Source organism: Amblyomma americanum, chromosome 7 (genome assembly GCF_052857255.1).
Source record: "Amblyomma americanum isolate KBUSLIRL-KWMA chromosome 7, ASM5285725v1, whole genome shotgun sequence".
Taxonomy (NCBI): Eukaryota; Metazoa; Arthropoda; class Arachnida; order Ixodida; family Ixodidae; genus Amblyomma; species Amblyomma americanum.
Window position 1 is genome coordinate 61573908 of NC_135503.1, and position 18410 is coordinate 61592317.

Here is an 18410-nt window from a genome sequence, read left to right on the forward strand (position 1 = left end):
GTCCGGTTAACCTCCCTGCCTTTCCCCTTTTTTCATCCTCCTCCTCCTCTTCGATGGTCGAAGAATTTTTGAAAAAAAAAAGAAGTGCAATTTGCTATCCTTTATTGTCACCCAATGGACGCCCAAATGACAGAAAAAAAATACGCCGAAAAGGCGCTCCACTGTAGTTAGCCATCGACGCGAACAGGTATTCATACTTTATACCGCTGCTTTCGTAGTCATCGAAGCAGTACACATCGTCCAACACGCTTCGTGTGCTTTTCCTCTCCGTCACATTCTGCGGATGCATGCAGCTCGAATTGCAGTAATGTACGAAGGCATACAAACAACCGTCGGAGGGAGAGACCGCAGATTTTTAAAGATATCTTTTTTGCATTTTTAAGCGCCGCATCGAAACGGTACGGTTTCAAATTTCACCTCACTTTGCAAAAAAAAAAAAATTCTGATTAACAATATCGAGCTCAGCTTCAGAGATGATTTATAATCCCTGGAAGTTGTTTTCCGGGGAAAACTTTTCCACAGTGAGTGAAGTGCAAATCAGAGCGCTATGGTAATGAGAGATCAATGCGCATGCAGTCGCACCTAGCTCACGCGCAACTCTTTTCCTAAAATGATAAAGAACTTTAAAAGTAAAACTTTTGCTCGGTTTTGCCGCGAGGCCTGAATTATTTAGAATGAGTTACTGAACGTTTTGAATCACAACAAAGAATTCTCTCATTATCCACCACAGCGGTGGCTTAGTTTGCAAGCGGTGGCGGAGCATCATGCAACCTCGTGAAATGCGAGCTGTGATCCCCAGTGCCGCCGGATATTCACCGCTATACAATGGGTACAACTGTCCTCGTTTCCTAGAGATGAAATGCTGGCAAAACTGGGTCTTTGATCCAACGTTTCGTAGAGAGAAAGAAAACAGCAGAGGCACACTCTATCTGCGGTTATTTCAGCATGTTCCCAAGAGTTATTGGGGGATTGTATTGAGAAGAGCAGCGGTTACGCTTGAATGGAAATTGGGCCCTTGATCCCACCTTGCGGAGAGATAAAGAAAACAACAGAGACACGATATATCTGCCGTTATTCACAGCGTGTCTACAAGAATTACTGAAGGGTTGGATTATGAAGAGCAGCGGATGCGCTTGAATGGAAGCCGTTATAGTTACCTTAGATTTGCTGATGACGTTGTCCGTCTAAATAATTCGGAGGGAGAAACTGAGAATGTTTGGAATAAGAATTTATAAGACGAAAGCTAATATTATCCCTAACATCCTCGGAAGGCAGCAACAGTTTACTATAGGCAGCAAGTCCAGGAGTGGCTAGGAAATGCATTCATCGAGAAGTACGGCATCTACTCGCATGCTGAGCGATACGTCGTGCAGGTCGACTGCTTAACTTCAGGATACGAAAAAGAGAAAAGAAAAGTAGGCCTCTCGTGTTGGTCTATCAATGACATCTCCGAGCCGCCAACATGCAATTAAGAACTTTAAAATAGGGGTACCGCTTGGGTTAGAGCGATAGAGGAATAGAGGGGCGCGACTGCACTTGCACAGGACAGTAACGCTCTTAGGCTATTGTTCTGCGCACCCCGCTATTCGCCTATCCCCCTAACCGATAGGGTCCACCTATTATAAAAGTTCTATTAAAGCGACCCACACAGCGCACGACATATCAGAGCTGCGGCATCACCATGGGAAACTCATCACCCAACAGGCGCTTCCGCTGCTTTCTCCATTCTCTGACGGACTTTTTGTCAGCATGAAAATAGCGCGCTGTCGCTCAATTTTTTTGACGCTACCAGGCATAATGTGGCTTCTCGCCGGGCGGCTGAGAGAATGAGAGAAGTTCCTTCTTACAACCAGAGTCGTTCAATACCATTTCTTGGTTATGAAGCTTGCGCATAATGCAATGTCAGAGCTTCGTACGCGGCCAGAGGTGGCCGCGCCGCGGCGCTAGTGGTCGCGTGGGGGCCAGCGGGGAATGTGCCCGCCATTGGCAGTGATGTGACGCGCTGACATCGTGACGGGTTGACTTGGAATTTCTTGAGTTACTTTTTTGCAGGGCGTGTGAAATACCGCTTCTGCTGCAAGAGAACGCACGCAATAATAATAATAATAATAATAATAATAATAATAATAATAATAATAATAATAATAATAATAATAATAATAATAATAATAATAATAATTGGTTTTTTTTGGGGGGGGGGAGGAAATGGCGCAGTATCTGTCTCATATATCGTTGGACACCTGAACCGCGCATTAAGAGAAGGGATAAAGGAGGGACTGAGAGAAGAAAGTAAGAAAGAGGTGCCGTAGTGGAGGGCTCCGGAATAATTTCGACCACCTGGGGATCTTTAACGTGCACTGACATCGCACAGCACACGGGCGCCTTAGCGTTTTTCCTCCATAAAAACGCAGCCGCCGCGGTCGAGTTCGAACCCGGGAACTCCGGATCAGTATTCGAGCGCCCTAACCACTGAACACGAAAATGTGTTGTTTTACGCCTCTCTCTGGGACTGCGAACAGCTCGAAGCACGATAATGATTAGCGCCACGGCAGGAAACGGATGGTGTTTCTTCAGACTCTCCGCGCGTCCGCCCCTACAGAAACCATTTTTTCGTGAGCGATGTCATTCATGTCGTGGTGCCTGGTCGTCAGTCGCAGTGTGAGAGCTGATGAAACTCGCAGAATCTGCTAGGAATAGAGGACGGACAGACACTGTACTGGCTGCACTAAACAGTAACTGGAGGCCTCCCGGTGTGTTTTTCGAAGTTAGAATTGGTATCTCCACCGGTAACGCTCCAACAACACGCAGAATACTGCTGTCTGGATCCGTTGCCTGATCACGACACAGCGGAAAACTCTGCTCGTATTGTACTGGAGCGTCTCCAACGCAGCTGATATAGCTGTAGCAGGACAGTAGCAGCTGCGCGCTTCGTTGCCTGCTCGCTTATTTCATTGTTAGGGCCATGCTTTGGATACACCAGCTACATGTGCTTGAGCTGTGCTCTTTATTTTTGCGTAAGTGTACTGGTGAGAGTAAACCTGAAATCCGGGTGCGGTGTGCAAAAAGGAGGAGTCTATATGCTGCATGAAGTGCAGTGTTCTCACGAAAGGCCGAGACATGGAACTCTGGATATAGCACGCCTATAGCTGTCACTGCCACGCGGAAGGTGGAAGAACGGCGCGTGTGGTGTTTGCTTTTCGTTTTTAAATTGTGCACGTTTTATAACATGCTGTCGGGTTATAAAACACGATTTAGTGGCATTTGGTGCATGCATACATTTTGGTTCTAAAACTTAGCAGTATTTTTTGAGAAGCTGTGTACTGGGATAATAAAAATTTCCATTGGTATGTGAATTCGCTTTCCTCAAACCTGCTGCACCCGCCGCGGTGGCTCAGTGGTTAAGACGCTCGACCACGGATCCGGAGTTCCCGGGTTCGAACCCGACTGCGGCGGCTGCGTTTTTATGGAGGAAAAACGCTGAGGCGCCCGTGTGCTGTGCGATGTCAGTGCACGTCAAAGATTCCCAGGTGGTCGAAATTATTCCGGAGCCCTCCACTACGGCCCTCTTTCTTCCTTTCTTCTTTCACTCCCTCATTTATCTCTTCCCTTACGGCGCGGTTCAGGTGTCCAACGATATATGAGACAGATACTGCGCCATTTTCCATTCCCCAGAAACCAATTATTATTATTATTATTAATCTGCTGCCATTATTCGCCTTCGAACGGGCGTGCAGTCCTTCGGTAAGTCTGCGCATCTGATGGAGGGCTGAAAACTCGGTGGTAAAAGTTGACATTTATTGCGGCTGTTCAGCCAAGTTCAACCGAACGCATTCCTCTTAGAGACATCGTGTAAAGATGGAAAACCGGCCAAGTAGCGACTGCTGCACTTCCAAGAAGCACTAGTTTTGTAAGGCGGCTATGCACGGCTTGAGAGCTCATCGTCTGTTTAATTTTTGCCGCGCAATGCACAGTGAAATATGTGTTCTGCACACGTGACTTGCTTATATTCACATCATCAAAATTAAGAAGTCAGAAATACGCACAAGTGCCTTTTTTGGTAGTAGCTTCTGCCACAGCCCTGCAGGTTCAGCGCAGATTGCTTGACTCCTGCTTTTCTGCAGCACCCGTTGCGGCATCTACTCTCCCTGTATAAAACCTGATAAGCTTTCATGACCAGTTGCCGTATTCTATAAGCTGTCCATTTTCCGTTGTGGATTTCGCGTCCATTTGGCCCTATGCCAGTGGTCGCACAGATATACCGGCGCCTTTCACGTGCCTGTGGCAAGCGACCCGACCATTGGGTGGCTGGCGACCGGACCTCACCATTGGCTGCATATCGCAGCCTTGCACGTGATAAAGCGCTGCTATGCATTTCACTACTGGTTGCATATTGCATGCAATGCAATTTCAGCCAATGTATTAGGTCCGGTCGCCAACTACCCAATGTCCAGGTCGCTTGCCACAGGCGCTTCAAAGCCGCGGGTATATTTGAGTGACCACCGACAAAAATTGGAGCCTCAAGTTGTCCTTTGTGCCCGACATGTGGTGTGCGCGAGGATCTTCAACACTTGATCTGCCGCTGTCAAATCTTTAATAACCATCTCAAGGCGCTGTTAAGTGCTTTAGGGCTGCGTCAGGACGGCCCCGTGCACCTGGACCACGTTCTTAGACCCTGGAGTGCAGCTGCTTCGGCGGCGCGAGGGACAAAAGCATCATTAGTTTCTCTTAGGAACACGGGTTTTGGTGGACATCCTTTGATAATCGTGCGTGTTTGTGAGAGCGTGAGTGTTGCTTGATTTCACCTTTCACCTTACCTTTTTTCTCTTTTCCTCTCTTTTCACCCTATCCTTCTTCTCTTATCTTCTTATTTCCTTTCGTCCTCACCTGGAGTAGCATGCTAGGCTAACAACCAAGCAGGCCTCTCCTGTTTTCATTGAAGTTTTTCTTCTTTCTATCACTGACAAACGACCGAATGGACGGAGAAAGGACAACGGAAAATGCAGAGATTATAGAATACAGCCCCAGCTATTGAAGGACTCTTTTTTACTATGCCCTTAACGTGCGCGCTGAGATCTCGCTGTTATCGTTTTCTTGGCCTTATCTAAGAATATTTCCGCGGTTCTCTTCAAAATGTTGGGTTGCCAGAAGTAACTGACCAGTAATGGTGGTTTCAACCGCCATAGTTTGTGAAAGCCCGAAGGCGGCCACAAAACACAGCATTCCGCAGTAGTGGCATTGACGTCGTACTCCCTTTCTTGTCTGAATTTGTAGGCAGGTTTGCGCCTCGTCCTGGCTGTATTCACATACCCGCCCCTCCGCTTTGTTTAAAGAGCTCAATTTTGGAAAAGAAGAGCGGCGTCAGGCTATACGGGAATAATTACTTCAGGGACAGCAGATGAGGACCATGGAAGTGAAATAGTTAGGAGAATGCGATGGTTGGGAGTGCATTCGGCAGGTGCTCTCATTTCATGAATGACAGCTTACCAGTATCCCTCAAGATGAAAGTATGAAATAGACGCATATTGCCGCTACTCATCTCTGGGGCAGCAACTAGTGGGATAACGGAAAGGCTTGGAATGAGACTGCTGCTAGCACAGCGAGCTATGGTACGTAATAGCCTGGGATTTATGTTATGGGACAAAAAGCGAGAAGAGTGGATTAGCAAGTGAACTGCAGTAGTGATATCCAAGATTAAATGAAGACGAAGAAATCCGCATTGGCAAGACATGCAATAAGGACAGCCGATCATGGATTGTGTTGTGTTTTTGGGCAACGAAGTGGATTCTAAGTGGAGGTAAGTGCAGGAGAAGGTGGCAGCGTGCAGATAGCAGGTGAGGTTAGGAAGTTTGCGTAGATAGAGACTGGGATAACTGCAGCTCAATTGGAGATGCCTTTCTGCTGCACTGGACGCAAGTGGGCTGATGATGATGTTGATAAAGAAGTACGGCGGTCAGAGAAGATACGCACTGCTTACTTTCGCTCTGTTGCTTTCACCGCTTACATACGCGTTCCTCTGCTCCTACTCCCCCTGCCGTGCTGAGAGAAAAGCTCTATAGGTTCTATTCCCTCAAAAAGCCGTCGAGGCCAACAGAGATGGCATGGCCACGCAGCAAACGTCCTTAAGAAGAGCCGATTTTGGCGGGGCCCCTGAATGGCAGTCTTATTTGAAGCTAGGTGAACGCTCAAGTTTCCGAGTACGGCATATCACGCCGTTTGTACAGAGAAAAGACCTCCAAGCAACCTCAGCCCTAACTGATGCGAAAAAGAGAAGTTCCACTGAAATGAACGAAGCCCCTGCGCCTAACCACAACAATATTTCGAGACGTGCTCGCAGCGTCATCCACCGCCCCTGGCATTTTGTCAAAATGCCTATAATGTGAACGGTAGCTACTAACAGAAGAGCAGGGTTGGTGCTCTGTTGCGCAGGGCGGCAAGTGCGAATGCGTGCTCACATCTGTGCTCGATCTGTGTCGGGACGGGACAGCGCTACAGGCCTGTCTTGCATAAATGGAACGGTGCGGGTCATATGTCGAGATACCTTCCGCGATTAATTTAAATATGATACGTGAGCAGCCCACCTTCGACAGAAAGAGAAGTTCGGGTGTCGGGAGATCTGGGTTCTGGTAGAGAAGCTCCCAACAAACATAACAACGTTGCTTTTACTAGTTTTGTAGAGCGACGGGACCCGAAGCACAGACGGGAGAAGGCTGCGATGTGAACACGGCGAAGAGGGAGGAGCACAAGCCAGTGATGTATTGCGGGTGGGGCGACCGTAAGAACACGTTCTGGGCGGGCGGTTTCAGACATACGTTACTGCTGCCATTAATGAAACGGTGCTAAGCTCCTACGTGGGCTATAAAAGTATGTATCCTGCTATCATGATCCACAGAGCGCTGAAACTACACCTATCGTTGTCTACATGTTATGGGCTGCCGCAGAAACGACCTGCGAACGCGCAGTAATGCGGGGGATGCCCGTGATTGATGGTTTTAGAACGGGCACCGTTTGGTAGTCCTTTCTTTCAGTTGTTTATTACTGTTTAATGTTTAGGAAGCGGTCTACGCCAGGATGGAGTCAAACGGACGCAGCTTTAAATAGAGAATACAGAGCAATCAACGGCGGTCAGTTTATATCAAAACTTTGAAAACACGTTACAACGTTAACCGAGAAAGCTGCCAAAAGAGGTAATGCACTTCGGAATAAGTGCCCATTTGCATATATTGGGATCCCGGAAATTCGCAGAGAAAGTAAGTGAAGCGGCTATTGAGGAAGGGGTGCATAGCTATCTGTACTTAACCTTCGTCATACTTCCAACCACGTTTGATGCGACAGATATTACGCGGAAATACTTTCCCCTTGAAGTTTCAGAATCAGGTCGCGCAAAATGGAGAACTACCTATATCTCGAGATTGGCTGTTTTTGCAGTCTATGCAAATCGTATTATATTCCGAAGGAGGGAAGGTTGAAGGTGTGCGATTGCAATATGGGACACAAAGTGCAAAACAACCAGTATCTGTCCCATTGTCGAGCGGTTTATTAAATATGCGTTAATCAAGAAGAACCAGCGCCCATGTGAAACATGTAATTTTCATGGTAGGCAGCGAAGTTACACCAGTTGTATGTGGAAACGGATCTCAGCGCCACGTTTCTAGCTCAGGATTTAGACTTCGGCTGTTCCTAATTGCTGTCTATCATTTCCGATGGCACCACTGTCCGATAAAACTCTACATATGACATCCAAGTACAACTGGATAGCCAATACGCGGGCAAAATGTGAAGGCATGCAGTATCTAGAATTGAACTGGTACCTCTTTTAAAAGTTTGTTTCATTTTAACAATATTCGGAGGCTTGTCCTGTTTCTTCCGCAAAGGGACTGGAAAGAACAGGCCAAAACGGGCACATCGGTTATATGTTGGCTGTTTCAGTATAATGCCTGCCGATATGAACAGGATGGTGCGCAAGTGTATTCCCATTAAAAAACTTAGAAGTATGTAAGCAAAATTATTCCTTCAAAGGTCCCGGCGGGCTAGAAAAGCGGGGGAAGGAACGTAATGAATCGGCCAAAAACCAGTCGCGCTACATCTGCGACTCGCAGATGGGATTGCGCCTTTATGACTGGGACAGTCAAGGGATCATAGTCAAGGATAACGATGTTATCAGCCTCACTATCTGTTAGGAAAAAGCCGCCATGGTGGTTCAGTGGTTATGGCGCACGGCTGCTGATCCGACAGACGCTGGTTCGATCGCGGCCACTTCGGTCGCATTTCGATGGAGCCGAAATGCTAGACGGCCGTGCATTGTACGATATCAGTGCAGGTTAAAGAACTCAAGGTGGTCAAAATTTCCTGAGCCCTTCAATACGGCGTCTCTCGTAGCCTGAGCCGCTTTGGAACGTTAAGCCGCTTAAATCAAACCATTTAATATGGAACTGAAGCGAACATAGTATTCCTCTCCACAAGCTCAAGGTAACATCCAGAGTCAGTAAAAAATTGAAAGATGCAGTAGCTATGCCTTGCTTATTTATTTTTGAAACCCGATAATTCTTTGAACTCGGTTTCAAAGAGCAAAATAAGAAGTTTTACGAAGTAGACGACTGCCTGTATATAGTTGCGAACATGATATACTTGTGCCCTTGCTCCGTTTACGCTCATGAAAATAATAGTAAAAAAATGGCTTAATGAAAGAATAAAACAACATTCTCGTAATGAAGACCATTTTAGCAATCCAAACGGGGCCTTTAAACTCTATTATCATAGTTTATGAATGACCAGAAACGCTGAAGAGTCGCAAAGTATTGCTTAAAAAATCACTAGCGTCTTAGCGGCTGGCCTCGTTAATTTGTTTTTATTTATAAACAGGGCAAAGAAGTTTCCTCACGAACTTATTTTATTATGGTAAAGCTCTATGTGTTTATTTACACCTGAAAGCAAAAATTAATGAATCAATTCTAGAATGAATGAATTTATTGAAGAAGAAGATGAGGCTCTGTCAGGCCTGAGCAAGCGGTTAAGAATTGAGAAAGAGGATCCTAACGGAAAAAAATGAAACATCATTCGCTTGCTTAACGCGTCTTTTGAGTTTATTTATTATTGCCTTTTTCCTGCCGTATTCCTGTCTCTTAAACTGGTGCCATACTCTCACGGTCTCTCCGCTTCGTAGCCGTAGCTTGAAAGAACAGAGTGCGGAAATCGCAGTTCCCGGCATTCCCATACTGGATTTACAATCGCAGCGACAGTTTTCTCTCCAGTTAAACGTATGACACCCTGTTATATACTGTACAGGAAAAACATGCATAGCCTGTGCCGCCGCGAAAGCTGTCCTGTTTAAATTTGAAAGCAGGAACCGTAGCTACCGCCATGCTCAGTCCGACACGCAGCTTTCATGCCGGTAATAAAAGGCGCTGCAAGAAGTTTGCTCTCACTAGCCAAAAATAATAATCTAAGAAACACTTTACTAAAATATTGCGCACACTAAGGCATTGTACGAACTGAATAGGGCTCTAGGACAATGAGCACTCATCCCTACTCGAAGCGAAGAACTGAATGAGTAAGGGCATTATAGGGGACCTGTTCGGTCGAGCCCTCTACTATGGCTCGGAGCACACTGTAAGCGTCGATTGTTGTCAAGGGAAAACCGTGACTTATCGATGCTATTATTGCCGCAGCCTTTTGTAGCCTGGTTAAGCGGAACGCAAACCAGATTCAGCGAAGAAAATTATTGAGCTATAAACATTCCCGGCTTGCTACACCTCTGCTCATTCATCCAGCTTTTAGTTCGTGGCCGCTGGTACTGGGATAAACGGATTTGGCGTTGCTCTCGGAGGACTCTCTAATTTTTCAGACGGTTCGTAAAACAAAATGGCTCCGAAAGTCAATGGCTGTAATCAGTTAGATGACACTGACCATTTACAAAACAGTGTGCTGTGAGAAACGAAATCCGCTGCAGTTGATTGCAGGCTATTTGTCATCATTACGAGGAAAACGAGGCGATAACACGATACCAGCGGCAAGTACGTTTACTCGGCGGGGATTCAAATCTTCCGTAGTTAGAGACAATGGCCTGCAACCCAATGATGATAAAAATACTATGAAAAACATGAGGGGTGTGCGCTGCAACTCCGCGCCAATTTTTTCTAGGGTGCCCAGATGCATAGATGCTATGAGACAGGAACATTTCAATTATAGCTGTAAGCCCACTAACATTGATGCTCTGAAGTCACTATTGTAACATCCTTTAAGCCTGTACAGGTTTCAAAGAGACGGATGAAAAATGCGGTGAGATACTCGCAAGCGTCGCCCTCTTTAAAAAGAAAGGATCGGCAACAAAAATACGGTGCAAGAAGGCAGCAGAAATACGGTGGAAATATGGCGGAGTGCTTGAAGCACTCCGCCATGTTGGTCGGCCCGGTATTGCAGTGCCTCAGGAATCGGGCCGGGACATATTAGTGCACGCGCGTCTTTCCTTATCTTTCCTCTCCTATCTTTCGACTTTCCTACTTTCAGCACGTGGCAGCGGTTGTGGCTCAGCTTGAGCCAGTGGGCAGGCCCATGCACTTTCCTTTTCATTCTTCCTGACAGCAATAGCAGTAGCAGCAGCAGTAACAGAAATACGGTTAGCTTAGAAGTGCAGCGATTGGAAACATGCTCCGACGCTTAGTGAAAATAAGAGAGTTTCTCTCTCTCTCTCTCTCTCTCTCTCTCTCTCTCTCTCTCTATTCTTTAGGCATTACACTCCAGCGTTTCCTTGCGTAATGTTCATAACACCTGACTTAAATAGAGGCGATTCCCCCAAACTTGAATAACACGTTTCTGTGTATGGTTGCTTTGAGTTCAACAGCTTGCTTTTCAGAGTAAATATTGTTAGCTTGGTGGTGAGAAATGGCACAACAAGCGCTTTTCTCACTGGCGCGAGATGGTGGTATGCCTAGCATGGCGTGCGTTTACCTGTGCTTTCGCCAGCGTACTTACCTGGTGTCGGGTCATCGGCGATCATGTTTTTGAAAACCAGACCACTTGTGTAAAGAGTCCTTAGCACTGTAGATATTTTCGAAAAAATAAAATTCTCTTAATAGATCGGGGCCCCGTGCTGAGGCCTATCATTGCACTGAGGTTGGCTGAAGCGCATCACTACCCCTAACTTGGGCAGATGGGGCACGGAATTTTTAATAGTGGGGCTTGGCGTCCGTGCCAGCCCCTACCATAACTTGGTCAAAAGAGAGAGTTAGTGGTGTATTGTTACATTCGCCTGACACATTCCTGCAAACAGGAACAATTTGGCTGGTTTAAGCTTGGTACACTCACTTGGTCCACCGATTCGGACGTCGGCGAGACGTGGAGTGACGTCACTACCATTTGCCAGGCTCGCGCTGAGCCGGCTCAATGTCGAAGTTGATCTGCTGAATGACCTTGGGAAACTTCGCGCAGTAGAGCTTACGCTCCAAAAAAATTCACAGTGGCTTAACTCAGCTATGCCAGGACATATGTAGAGAGAGCTGCAGTTCCCCCCTGTGGTCAATTATCGCGTGGTCAATTATACGATGAGCCTTTACATCCCGGTCTTCAGTTGTTGTTGATGATGATGTTGTTGCCATTGCTTCATCTTGATTTTCTTGCGAAGGAACCATGCGAGCTGCTATGCGCCTCTTTTTACCCTCCGCCTCCTGGCGTCTCTGCTTGGCAAGACGTTCTTCTCTTTGCTCAGGCGTCCCCGCCGCTCGTTTGACCTTTTAATGTTAATCTTTCTCCGCAGAGCGGCAATGTGCCAGGCAACGACTTCTGGGTCCGAAGAATTGATCTTCTCCTTACGACACCACCGCATAGCGGCGGCTAGAGTCTCCTTTTCGTCACCCCTACGAAGCGATTGTGATACACCAAGTCGTATCACCTAAGCTTTTACACACACAGCCGCACATGCGCAGTTTATCCACGCGAACCCACGCGGGGCCGCGGTGGCGGCGGACGAGCTCTGCCGTCATACGCCGCGCACCTGCCGCCCTTCTCCGGTTGCCGCGCATGCGCTTTCACGTGCAGCGCCGGCGGGCGTAGTCGGGCCGGCGCGGCTCCTCGCGAGGTGGTGGCGGCGGCGAACTCTGACGTCATGCTGCCGCCCACCTGCTGCTCCTCTCTGGTTTCGCGTATGCGTACTATCATCCTCTCAGGCTCACGGCGAAATGCTCGACTGGGTAGCGTAGTGTAGCTCTCGCTACATTAAATACTCCAGTTAACTCTTTCAAACATCGCAGGAGATTGTTTAGGTGATTTCAAGAGTGCAAAAACTCGACAACTGCAGTGCTTGCGCAGTTTAAAATAGCTACTTACCTGAGAGTGACCTCTACCAATTCTTTTTTTAGCCTAGAGTTCCAAAGCGAGACGCTCGCAGACTAGCTACGCTCCCTCTTTGTAATCTCGCAGAGCGAAGGAATCGCTGTCTACGGCGAGGCGCAGTGAAACAAAACAAAGAAAAATAATTGAACACTGCTGAAAGTATTTCAGAGTTGGGAAAGAGGTTTCACAGAGTCGGCCACGCGTAGCACTAAGACTGACGGCTCTGTGGGTGCAGCGGGTCCCCAATAATAACAGCTGACGGTTCTGGATGCAGCGCATGATGTAGGACATAGTACAGGCGAATATTGTGCTGTATGTCATGTTTAAAATGTCTTTATTTAAAAGCAAATACTAAAGTTTCTGGTTCAAAGAAGACAGTAATTTTACATTTAAATGCCATGCATATTATATTTCTCTATCTATCCAACCTTACCATGTAGGCTCAACGAACTTTCAAGCCCATACACATAGGAGAAAATAGTGCACCTCACGCTCAGCGTGCACAATTAAAACAACGAGGTGACGCTACACTTAGTTCAGAGCATACAGCTGGCCTAGTTGGTTTCGGTCTATAAATGAAAACATGCTCCAGTGGTAAAAAAAATTATTAGCTAAACACGGCTACGAATTAGTTGAAAGGTTCGGCAAGATCCGCAATTGGCCGCAAATATGACCAGTTGGCCGCCAATCTCACTGCTGCACGGCCATAGCACGAACCTTGTCCGAGATGGCAGTTTACGGTCCGCCCCCTTCTGCCAGCAAGCCGTGGTTTTGTATGTGTGGGTATGTTTCGCCCACCGCAGTCGCCTCCGGTGCCTATCACGACCATCGCCATAAAAGGATACAGGCGAATAAAAATAAACTTCGAACAAACCAACATGCCTCCATTTATAGGCGGTAGCCAACTAGGCCTACTCTCTGATCCCAGCAAGATGAGTTGTTGGGCAAGTGGAATTTCTAACCAGCCCTTGTATCCGTTCATGTTCTTTCATACCTTTGTAACAGGCCTCCATTTATACTACTCTGAGGAGGAGGGATTACTCCAGCGTAGAAGCGCCACAGATGCTCAGTGCGAGGCATTTCATTATTATTGGAGAAAGCGAGTTGGAAAAGACAAAAGCCGAAAGAAGGGCTATGGCTATATTCAGTTATGTCCAGGAAAGGGAAACGCGAAAACGAAGAGGCGCAGTGGCAGTATTTACAGGCGAGTGTGTTCACGCACGCGCAGTAATCCCTATGAAACAGCGACTGGCCCGCTGTCCTTCGAGGCAGTGGTTCGAAATAGCGGGACTAAGCGAACTCCAGTAAAATAACGCCCGTTCGGTCGGTGTCACTGCCAGGGCACGTAACACGTGTTTTTCTTCTCCTCCGAGGCACTTTGTTCCACAGCGGTGGCGTTGTCCGCGGATAATCCTGGGCGTTGTTTATGTGACGCGTCGGGAGCTTCCAAGACCCCCTGCCGCGTGCCCCTGCTTAACGCAACGCCAAAGGGCGCCGTCGCGTTCGGCACGTGTGTGGCCCGCTTATAAGGTGGGGAAGGAGAGGCCAAAAACCAGGGCTCGTTAATTCTGTCGCCTAGGAAAGTGGGGACCAGCATGCCTGTGCGTGTAATTGCAGTACTGCTGTTCTTCGACCTCCACCCTTTGCGTTGGGCTGCGCACAAGGCGCTTAAGACCCCGTCGCGTTTGGGGCTTAATGACCCGTGTCAAGAATATGCGAACGACCCGAAGCCTTCCCGACGACCTTTCCTATTGAAAGTGTCGTAGCTACGCACGCGCGCTTGCTGCAGTGTGTTCCAGGTTGCTTAAGGCGTGTGCTACGATCATGATGTCGATAATGTTTGCTTTGCTTCACCCTAACAGCGAAGTGGGCGGTCTCTCTCCGCACGAAGCGGGAGATACGAGTGTGGACAAAAGCAGCAGCAACGATCTTAAGATAAAGAAAAAAAGTGGCGTAGTATCGTGCCGTTTTTTTTGAACTCACCAGAAGCTAGGTAGGTTGATATAAGTTGATACTTTCATTGGAGCCATAATACGAAGACGCTCTTGTGCTGTACGATATTAGTGCCCGGCAGAAAAGATAATGTGATCAATCGCTATGACATCCTTCAGGTCCAAGATTCTTGGACACCAGTTTTAACTTTGAGGCAGCTGTGAATTATTGTAAGCCATTGTTCGTGAAATATTGAAAGTAATGGTCCGTTCTTCCGATGAGTAACAAATCTTCCTTTTAAATTTTCCCCATCGCTAGCCCTGAAGAGTTAGATCTGTCAAAGAAAACCAATGAGCCACGCTTTTCACGATAGCAAAAATGTTAATAGCAAAAAAAAAAATTGCAAGCCCGCTGAGGGGAGATCTGCAGATATATTGATTATTTTAATAAGATCTTACGATATACGAAAAAATTGCGTTCATAAACTCTTGCTTGTGGAAAAAAGGCCTTGTCCAGAATTTCAAAGTATGCATAGCCAACGCCCAACGTTGAGCCTGAAACCATAAACACACGCGCACGCACGCACGCATGCACAACACACACGCACACACGCATTTATTTATGCATTATGCGTCACCTTTTATCCCCATGACAGGGAGCATGAGATGAACCTTACTGATACTGCGAGACAGTGATGCGCATAGAAACAAAACATCCTTGCGTTGATGCTTACAGATAGATGCACGAATTCCTTAAGATGCACACGGCCCAAGAAGGCCAACTTGCGAACTGCTCCCTAAATTTTAGTGAAACTGCGTGTATATAAACATTCAGCTTCCGAGGCACCATGGGCCAAATTTGATGACTCTATCCTTATTCTGTTGCACGTTCATAGAAGAAATTTACTTTGGTTACTCAACAGGACTACTGTACTGTAATCAATGATTTATCTCTGCTTTTCCGTATTCTCTGCTGTTGAAATGCTCAGAGCACAGGGCTGTGCAGTCGTTTTCCCACTCTTGAACTGTTCTGCGAAAATAACATTGCATGTACTCACGCAGTGCTTTCCTTGCTTTGACTAGTCATTCAAAGTTGGTAATCTTAACTTTGCACAGTGGTAAGTATCAGAAAATGAAGCGCACAGTCTCATTCCACATATAATTTAACACCAGTACGGGACCGCTGAAGCCATATTTCGTGCTTGACATTCTACCTTTCCCAAGACCGCAAATTCCTATAAAAAGAAGAAATATGCATCCTTGATTAAAAAAAAAAATTCCAGAGGCATATTTTGTATGTAGGGCACAGTAGTTCGCAAGAATCCCCAAGGAGCCCATGTTGTATCTTCCTTGTCCGCACGGTGCCGTTCAGCAGCAACGACATCAATGATCCCTCTAGTCTTGGTTGATTTTGACAGTCCATGTGTGGTTATCTATCTGTGCTCATGCTAGGCACAGGCAAGCCTTTTAGTTTTCCTCCACGAATCTGAACATTGCTTGTGCGCGAGTCACGAGCATTGTCCAGCTTTTCTAACTCTTAATTTAGGTGCTTTTTGGGCCAAGGTCTTTTCGCGAAGAGAAAGAGCAGCCGCTTTTCAACTCTTCGCGCACCGCACAAAACCGTACATTGTGAAGCAAATGCTCGCTCGCACTGACTCCGCTTTCTGCAAGCAGAAACGACCATCGTAATGCTTCTTTTTAGAGTGTAAACAATAAGTTCTTTTTCATTCTGAGGCAAGAGTTGGAAGGTTTGGTTTATGGTTTATGGGGGGTTTAACGTCCCAAATCGATTCAGGCTACGAGGGACGCCGTAGTGAAGGGCTCCGGAACTTTCGACCACCCGGGGTTCTTTTACGTGCACTGACATCGCACAGCACACGGGCCTCTAGAATTCCGCCTCCATGGAAATTCAACCGCCGCGGCCGGGATCGAACCCGCGTCTTTCGGGCCAGGAGCCGAGCGCCATAACCACTTAGCCACCGCGGCGGCTCAAGAGTTGGAAGGAACAGTGCCCCCTCCGAAATTAGGGTTTTAGGGGGCTTAACGTCCTAAAGCGACTCAGGCTATGAAAGACGCCGTAGTGAAGGGCTCCGGAAATTTCGACCACCTGGGGTTCTTTAACGTGCACTCACATCGCACAGCACGCGGGCCTCTAGAATTTCGCCTCCATCGAAATTCAACCGCCGCGGCCGGGATCGAACCCGCGTCTTTCGGGCCAAAAGGTGAGTGCCATAACCACTCAGCCACCGGGGCGGTTCCCCTCCGAAATTGTTCTCTCTGGTAGGAATTGCGCGGCATACTTGCGCAAGGCTCACTGTGGTTCAAAAGGGTTGCCTTCTAGTTCGGTGGCTGTAAGGTCCGCATACATCGTGAGAAATGCTAGGAGACCAGATGTTGAGGCGGTGCCACATGCCGTTGTTGGTGGGCAAAAAGCATGCTTGGGTGGTAAACAGCGCGAAAACCACAAAGATGAAGGAAAACTAGACGTGACGAGCGCTGACTCGCAAATGAATCTTTATTAAGAAGGAATGCATCGAAAAAAAAAATCTCGCACTGCGTCTAACCAGGCATCACAAAAAACCTAGACGAATCAGACGCAGGGAATTAAAACAACTTTCAAGCGATATGCCGGCAAAGATATGCGAATTATTTCTCATGCAACACAATGGAAGGCTTAATAACGCACTGGTGTTCAAATTTCTCCATGCACCAGACCAGTTGCTGCTCACCTTATTTGCTGCTTTCACATCCCACCTTAGAGAAGGGGTGCTGTCTTCTGTTTGTCAAACGCCTCGAGAATCTCCTTTTCTCGCTGATAACAATTACAGGACGAAAAGACACGCACTTGCAGCGGCAAGTCTTTCGGTGGACATATCCATGGAAAGCGACGAAATAACGAGGTGGCGGGAAAACTAGTTTGTACCAACGCCAGTGGCAGTTTTAGTTTTACTAGTCAATGAGGCGTCACTATTTCTAGAACTTGTGTTTGTCATTAGACTACTCCACGTCTCGCGCACGCTTTCAAACTGGCTTTGCGACTTCTTTTCTCGGTCCCGAAGCGGCACACGTCCCTTACCGACACTTTATTAGACATCAGTATCTCGCTTTGTCGAGCTCAGATTAAAAAAAAAAAATATTTTTCAAATACGTTTCTTATAGGCCCAGCAATAAAGAGCGCAAAAATTTGAAAACGAGCTTTCAGGAGAAAATCACCCGTTTTGCATCATTCCCCCCTGAAAACAATGCGATCATGAGCGCGCAAGTTCTTTTCGCGCTAGCCGGAACTTACCTGCAGTTATCAGGTCTATATTTTTAGCACGCCAATGAAAACACAGCCTAGTATTCAAGACGCTATAACCGTGCTTTGAGTCGCAACCTTTGCCGCACTGCTAATTTTTGTACGCAGTGGTTAGTAGACGAGGCAAAAACACGGACATATGAGTCGGTTGCCCTCCTTTTATGCATAGACATAGAGAACGCGCGTCGCCATAAACAAAGGTCTGTATTTCATATTTTTTTTGATACTGGAGCTGTTATTTTTAACTGTCGGTAAACCCGTTGAACTGTTTCGCAGTTTAGTATATCATATAACTAGTTATTAGTAAATTTGTGGAAGTAAGGTGGCCGCAGCTGCCGGCGGACAAAGTTATTTGAGCACCAGTTGGAGAGGCCTTTGTTCTGCGGGTGGAGCTAGGTCTGCTGAAGAGAATTAATAATTAAAAACGCATAAAATAAAGGCAATTTCTCGGGAGACCTTCTACGCCTTTTGATTTTCTTTCCGTCAGTCTTTAGTGGTGCGGTTATGTGTAACGCGTTACCTTAGGTTATCTAGGAAGATGGCAGAAGCGGATTTATAGGAGGGGGAGGAGGGGTTGGAGGGGCACCAGCCGAGACATTCTACAGATTAAAACCATGAATAATCCCATTTCTGCGACGAAAACTCAAAGCAATACAACGTTTACTTGGCACTGCACCGCCCCCCGCTTCCCCTCCTTATCGCCCCCTTCAACAATGGCCCATAAATCCCCCTAGATGATGGCGCTACATAATCAGTCCTCATCCCTCTCACCTGCGTGTATTTACACCAACGGGATCATAGGAAGTGCAATCGCGCGAGAGATTTTCTGTTACTCATGCATGCAAATGCAAGCTGCT

At 47.1% G+C, this 18410-nt stretch overlaps 1 protein-coding gene and 1 pseudogene across 1 annotated transcript in view; one reads left to right on the forward strand and one right to left on the reverse strand.

Moving 5' to 3' along the window:
• Positions 1-10993, reverse strand: part of LOC144097729 (uncharacterized) — a 33658-nt gene extending 22665 nt beyond the window's left edge. The window contains exon 1 of the mRNA XM_077630368.1: positions 10969-10993. Coding sequence (XP_077486494.1) covers positions 10969-10993 — 25 coding nt within the window. The remainder of the gene's footprint in view (positions 1-10968) is intronic.
• On the forward strand, positions 10961-11197 carry LOC144099640 (U1 spliceosomal RNA; annotated as a pseudogene).
• Positions 11198-18410: the final 7213 nt, after the last annotated feature.